Below are 6,966 nucleotides of genomic sequence, written 5' to 3'. Positions count from 1 at the left end.
TTTCATTTTTTTTTTTTTTTTGGTTCTGACCCTCCACAGGACTGTGGGTTGCATCGCCAGCTATCATTTCAGTGTTATTACTTTTTACCACTGGGATTCAGTGACAATTTTGAAGAACATAAAGAGGACGTGTTAATCTCTTACCTGTGCCCCTAAAGCAACATGCTAAGCATTTTTTAAAATTATACTCCCTCTCCCTTAACAGTGATCACTATTTATAACTTTGCAGAATATACTCTTTCCCAGCACTGTCTAATTTTTTGTGGGCCCAGAAGTTGTTCCATGGGAAGGTCATCCGTTGACCAGAGGGAGGACCTTGATTTAATACGCGGTGTTGCCGCAGGGCTCATGGAACAGTCTGGTGAGTGCCTCTTTCTGTCGTTTCAGCCACTTTATGAAGAGCTAGCTGCTGCAGCGAGCGAACAAAAGTTCCCCTTTTAATCACCAGCTCTCCAAGTAGCTTGTGGTAAGCGTTTGCCTGTCATATGTGATGCCCGGGTTCCATCCCCAACCCTCCCCCCCAATAAATGTAAAAATAAATAATTTTTAAGAAGGCAGGATTCCCAAGGACGAAACTCTCCATGGCCGTCCCTGTGGATCTGCTTTTTATTGTTGAAGCACTGACCGCAGAGCTGCCCTGCCTCTTTCACACTCTTTCCGCTTTCTTTTCATGCATCTGCTCACACGTGTGTGCACATCTCGCCATGATTGTGACCCTGTGAGTATGGTTTTGTAGTAACTCACTTGCAGAAGCTCATAGCCAGTCTCACAGAAGACAGAGATGCTGTCTTTGAGGATGTACTTGGTTTGCACAGGTGAAATGTGACCATTAGGTGGTGCCATCGGATCAGGACACGGCTGCGCTGTGCAGAGGAAAGCAGGCTTAGTGACTTTGATGTGGTCAGTAGCAGCCAAGTCTGAATTTAGCAATCTGAAGTTCTTGACTTCTAAAGCAAACCTTTATGATACAAAGAAAGTCTCAAAAGCAAGATTAAACTCAGTGGCTTGCAGAAATTAAGATCTGTTGCTTTGCCAGGCGAGGTGGCCCACACCCATAATCTCAGCCACCTGGAGGCTGAGGCAGGATGACCACAAACTTGAGGCAGCCTTGGCAGCTTAGCAAGACCCTCAGCAACTTACCAAGACCCTGCTCAAAATTTTTAAAAAACTAAATGGGCTGGGGATGTAGCTCGGTGATAAAGTACCCCTGGTTCAATCCCAGGTACCACACACACAGACACACAGAGACAGACAGACAGACACACACACACAGTTATTTGTCTTTGCTTGGCACTCAGCTGTGGATAGGTAAGAAGGCCAGGTGTGCAGAAAGACAGTGCACCGCCCCACCTGCAAACCAGCCCAGCCCGGCCTCAGAACCACCTGGAAGGGCCTCTCCCGGCCCCTTCCCCAGGTCTGTCCTGCTGCCCTCTTTCCTCCCACAGCCAGGAGCAAGACACATGTGACTTAAAATCAAGTGGGTTTAAGTCATAGCTCCTGGGGACAGGGGAGAAGTACTAAGACAGCACTTGGACGAGTGGTTGGAAAGAGCAAGCTGCAATCAAGCCTCATGACACCCATAAGATGCCAGGGTGACACAGGGGGAACACCAGGGCTCCGAGATGGGCCAGAGACCAAAGCTCCGGGGGACTTGGGGAGCCTCAAAAAGATCCAGACGGGGGCTTGCCTGGCGTGTGTGAGGCCCTGGGTTCAATTCTCAGCACCACATATAAATAAACGAAATAAAGGCCCAGTGACAACTAAAGAATATTAAAACAAACAAAAAACATTCACAACTTCTTAAAAAAAAAAAAAAGATCCAGAAGACCTGGGGAGCCTCAGCCTTCCCTGCTGGCACCCACCACAGTACTCGAGCCCTGGGGAGACTGCCTTCCACCAGCCCCAAGCCCCTGCTTGCTCTCACCCCCAGTTTCAGGCCACAGCCTGTGGCCCCGCTTCTCCTTGAGGCTCTTCCGTCCAGCGACCTGCTAAGCTGCTAGAGCAGCTGGGTTCACCCCACCCAGCCAGGGTCCTGAGGTGGCTCTCATCACACAGGGCCCAGGGCTTCTAACTTTGAGGGTCTGTCATGAGGAAGAGCTGCTAGCACTGGGCACATGGCTTATCCCTGTAATCCCAGTGGCTTGGGAGGTTGAGGCAGGAGGATTAGAAGTTTGAGGCCAGCCTCAGCAACTTAGCAAGGCCCTAAGCAACTTATTGAGACTCTGTCTCAAAATAAAAAAATGAATTAAAAAAAAATGGCTGGGGATGTAGCTCAGTGGTAATGTGCCCCTGGGTTCAATCCCCAGTACAAAAAAAAAAAAAAAGGTGCTGGAAGGGCCCAGAGGGCAGAATCAAGACCAGGGGCAGCCCCTGCAGACAGAGGTCATGGGTCCTGCTGACCCCCTGCGCTGTAGTTCTAGCCCAAACCCTCTGCAGCCCACACCTCACCCCCTACAGCTCCACACCCTGAATGGTGGCACCTTTGGGCTGGTGCTGGCATGTCCCCTTTCCTGGGCCCAGATACCCTGCCACCCATTGGGTCCTCCATTGCTGTCTTGGGGATTTCCTGTTCCAGGGCACCTTCCCTAGCATCCAGTCCCCGCCTGGGCCAGGTCCCTCCTCCGGACTCTCACCATGCCCAGACCTTGGCTCTGAGGCTGTGCCTGCCAGGGAGTCTGGTTATGTTACTGTCCCCACTGGACTGAGTTCCGTGTTTCGTGTCTCTGGAAGGGCATGTGGGTGAGGGGCCAGTGGGGGGTGGAAGGACGTGTTGGGGGATGGGAGGGCGGGGGAGGAAGGCACCAGTGGAAGGCCCTTGCTTCTCAGGCTTCCCCACTGGTCTCCCTGGCTGGGCCTGGCCTGGGAAGCACTCCGCTCCCCATGGCTCCCTGACACAAGGAAGAGAGGAGAGGCTCTGAGCTTCCTGCCTGTTGGGACCCCCGCTCACCTGTGCTTGTGTAGTGGATCTTCCAGCCTGTGTGGGCCCCTGACTTGTCAGTGACAAAGAGGATGGTCACGTTGTTGCTCCCTGTCTCAATTCTGGGGGGCAATGTCTTCCCACAAAAAGGGCCATATTCCTCCTGGTCCGTCTGAATCTGAAAAAGGAGGAGCTCTGAAGTCCCAGGACCTGCTGCCGGGCTCCTGCTGGGGTGAGGGGCAAGCTCTCGCTCAGGGGAGCTGGTGGGACAGGTGGCCCGTCCCCCCCGCCAGCCGGCTGGCCTGGACTGAGGTGAACAGGAGCTGGGCCACGGGCTGTGCTGAGGGGGACCCGAGGGCCGGGGCTCAGGCCGTACCATGAGGGAGTCATAGGGACACTGGGCCTCGGGGTGGGCCTCCACGTCGAAGGACTCCACGAAGTCCAGGGTGACGATGAAGCCCTCCTCCAGGCGGATGCTGTAGGAGCAGCTGGAGAGCTTGGGGTAGGGCCCCGGGTACTCGGGGCTGCTCAGCTCCCCAGACCGGCCGCGCAAGACCTGGCCTGAGCACAGGGCTGGGAAGAGGGGGAGAGCGGTGGGGCGGCTGCGCGCCCCCCTGCCCGCCCTCTGCTGGGACAGCAGGGTGGGTTGCTTCTGAAGAGCAGGGCATCTGTGTCCCTGAGTCTGGCCAGGCCTGCACACAGCTGGCCCGAGGCGCTGGAGGAAACGAAACACCCCACCCGGAAGGCTGAGAGGGCCCCCGCCTATAGGCCACCTGCGTCTGCTGCACCAGGGACAGAAGCCTGCAAGGGCCCCACTCCCGGCCCCAGAGGGTGGCCGTCCTCAGCCAGGGTCTCAAAGCTGGAGGTGAAGGGCATGGGGGGAGGGAGGTTCTGCCAGAGCAAGAGGCACCCAAACACGGACGCAGGGAGCCCCCCTTCGGTCCCTAGGAATCCAAAAAGGGGAAAAGGAGGCAGGAGGGGACTTCCTGCTCCTTAGAATTCCCCACGCCCACCCCAGCAATTCCCAAGTGCACCCACCAGGTGGCTCCCACCCACACCTGCAAGACCAGCCCAGCCCGGCCTCAGAACCTCCTGGAAGGGCCTCTCCCGGCCCCTTCCCCAGGTCTGTCCTGCTGCCCTCCTTCCTCCCACAGCTGAGGACTCTGCTCAGCACCGGTGTGGGCCAGGCTCCATCTACAGGGGGCGGGGGTCTGCCTCCCAGCCCCTGTCCCAGGGTGGGGTGCTGCATTGGGGCAGAGGCTTGTGAGAAGTAGGGTCCCTGCTTCCATGGGGCTGCTCCCTACGGAGCAGAGGGAATAGCCCCGTGTGGGGGGCACCAGCCCAACCCCTCTGTGAGCACCTCCCGGGGTCAGTGCACCTCAGGTCAGGCTCCCTTAGAACAGAACAGGACCCCGAGGGGCTCCCCAACAGGAGCAAGCCCCAGGATGCTGGGAGTTCAGTCTCTGAGGATGCAGTGGGGAGTGCTCAGTCACTGTGTGAGCTTAGGCTAGCCCCTGCTCCTCTCTGGGCCTCAGTGCCCAACTCCAAAGTAGGAGGCTGCAGTAAGCCCTCTGGCAAAGGAGTCTGTGGCCCATGGAAGGGCTCCCACCAGGCTGGGCTTCATCGGGCTCTGCGGAGGGCAGGGACCGAGAGAAGAGGGCCAGGACACACACCACCCACCTCCCCGGACCCTTCACCCAGAGACACACAGCAGCGGTGGAGGGAGAGCCAGGTTTATTCTCAGGCCTTGGGGCGCGTGAGCTGGGTGCTGTGGGCAGCAGCAACCAGAGCTGCAGCCCTTGGGCTGGGCAGGCGGAGCCAAGGAGGGTCAGAGGCTCTGCTCTGGAAAAGAGATCGAGAGGGGACAGCGAGTGGGGAGGCAGGGTCAGAGCCAGCTCCCCAAGGCACTGACCATGCAGCGCTTGGCAGGGGTACAGGAGAACCAGCGTCTGGGCCATGGAGACCAAAGGGGGCCAGGAACAGGTGGCTTTGGAGCATGCCCTGACCCCCACTCTGAAGTTGGTGGAGGGAGGGGACCCTGGTATGCCAGACTTGGCCAGAGGACCCAGGCCCAAGACCCCCATCTCCCCTCTCTGGGAGCTGGGAGCAGCTGCCCATGAAGGGAAGGTGGCTGTGCCAGGGACTCTCAGAGCCCAGTGGGGCCAGGAGCACAGTGAGGACAGGGCACATGCTAATGAGCTAAAGAGGGACGACTGGGCCAAGGCTCTGGGGGGAGTGGGTGGGGTGGGCAGAGAGGGGGAAGGCGGTCCCTGCCAAGGCTCCCCCAGAGCCGGCAGTCAGCGATGGCCCTGAGGGCTGGGGGCCTCGGGCAGGTGGGCTCACCTGAGCAGGTGCGCTTGTCCTGGTGGAGGACGTAGCCGGCGCGGCAGGAGCAATAGAAGCCACCCAGATGGTTGTGGCAGTGGTGGTCACAGGTGGCCTCCTCTCCCGGGGGCTCTCGGCATTCATCAATGTCTGGGGGAGAGGTGGGCCAGGCAGGGGCTCAGGAGGGATGGAAGTGGGACGAGCTTGGGCCTGGCCGGGGACTCGGGGGACAGCGAGCTCAGTGGCCGACCCAAGAGGAGCCTTGGGTGCTGCGCCCAGCCTTTCAGTCCCAGTTGGGAGACGTAAATAGCACCTTTTTGAAACCAGTGAGGGCTGCGCTCGCCCATGTCTGCCCAGTAGCGAGGGAACGCTCAGCGGCAGGATTAGTGAGGCGCCACCAAACCCTGGCCTTCTGAACACAGAGAGGTCATACAGCTGGTCCCTGCAGGGCCAGAAGCTGAAGTCTAGTGTCCACGTAAAGCCCACGCACAGCCGGGGCCCCTGCTGTGGGCCTCGTTTTCCCGCCTGTGCTTGGTCAGGAGCAGGTGAGGGCTCAGTCCGCATAACTGAGATTTGCATTGCGGATGGTGTCAGCTGGAAGGGGACTCAACTGCCCGCTGGGGTTGACAAGGACCCAGCCCCAGGGGAGACGGGAGTCTGCAGGCAGGGGCAGGGTTGGCTGGCTCAGTCGCCCACAGCTGTGGACAGGCCACCTCAGGACCCTCCTCTCCCTCACCCTCAGCAGCATAGAAGGCCTCGAACCCCGTGAAAGGCTTCTCGTTGGAGTAGTCGGAGCAGAAGGTGACGTCCAGGCTGGGGCCCAGGGAGTAGAAGGTGTCATTGCCCGGTGCCTGCTCCGTGTCCGTGCTCTCCTGTCCGCACAGCGTGGCCAGCACCTTGGTCCCTGAGCTCAGCTGTGGGGGCAGGGGTCACAGGGAGGAGAGAGAAGACCCGGGCCTGCCCTCCCTGCTGGCCAAGGCCAGACCCTGTCCCCTGGTGTCCCCCCAGCCCTGGCCAGTCCTTTGGAGGGTCTTGAACTTGCCCCCTGCCCACAAGAGACCCCCAGTCTGCGCCCAGCTGCACCTTGACGAAGTCGTACTCGCAGCGGAAGGAGGGCTCCAGGTGGAAGTGGGTGAAGTAGAGGCGCAGGCGGTAGCCAGGAGGCGCCCTCAGGGCCCAGCGCCACTCCTGGTGGTTGCCATACTCCCTCGGGAAGCCAGGGGACGTCAGGCGCCCGAACACAGGCTCAGGCCACGTGGGGCCCATGGGGACGGCTGCTGAACCCCCACCCAGCAGGCCCAGGAGGACCAGCAGCCTGCAGGCTGGGCTGGGGCTCGGCGTCCAGCTTGGCGGCCTGGGGGCTCCCACCCACCTCATGGCGTGCCTCCGGTGGCCTGCGCACCACAGCCTGCCCCTCTCACCTTTGGTCTGTTTGCCCAGCACCTGGCCCTGCCCCCAGCCGCCCGCCCCAGGATTCCGGGAATCCACACCAGGATGCCTGCCTGTCCCCTGTCCCGGGTCCCTGGCTAGAAGGTCAGGTGGCTCCAGGAGACCAACCTGGGCAACCACAGCCTGGGGACAAATCCCGGCCCTGCCCTTCACCCGTGGCATGTGTCCTGGTGACCTGCGAGGTGGGCTTCCATGACAACGTGGACTTGAGGGGAGGCCGAGGAGCAGAGGTGGCTGCTGCCTCACCCCCTCTCCAGGGCACCCTGAGCTGGGAG

At 59.9% G+C, this 6,966-nt stretch overlaps 1 protein-coding gene across 7 annotated transcripts in view; it reads right to left on the bottom strand.

The window, feature by feature from the left end:
- Nucleotides 1–6,686, bottom strand: part of Masp2 (MBL associated serine protease 2) — a 13,445-nt gene extending 6,759 nt beyond the window's left edge. Inside the window, exons 1-6 of one of the 7 annotated variants that reach the window (XR_007340774.1) lie at nt 6,326–6,682; nt 5,979–6,156; nt 5,261–5,392; nt 3,294–3,490; nt 2,948–3,095; nt 745–863 (exon numbers count right to left, since the gene is read on the bottom strand). Coding sequence is in view for 6 of the 7 variants with exons in the window: in XM_015501393.2 (XP_015356879.1) it covers nt 745–863; nt 2,948–3,095; nt 3,294–3,490; nt 5,261–5,392; nt 5,979–6,156; nt 6,326–6,619 (1,068 nt within the window). In the remaining variant the exon portion in view is untranslated. Of the gene's footprint in view, nt 1–744; nt 864–2,947; nt 3,096–3,293; nt 3,491–4,597; nt 4,760–5,260; nt 5,393–5,978; nt 6,157–6,325 lie in introns of those variants that run through there. The other 6 variants (XM_015501393.2, XM_015501394.2, XM_015501398.2 and 3 more) reach the window with 6 other exon arrangements.
- Nucleotides 6,687–6,966: the final 280 nt, after the last annotated feature.

Source organism: Marmota marmota, unplaced genomic scaffold (genome assembly GCF_001458135.2).
Source record: "Marmota marmota marmota unplaced genomic scaffold, marMar, whole genome shotgun sequence".
NCBI lineage: Eukaryota > Metazoa > Chordata > Mammalia > Rodentia > Sciuridae > Marmota > Marmota marmota.
This window is presented reverse-complemented; position numbering and strand designations above follow the sequence as displayed.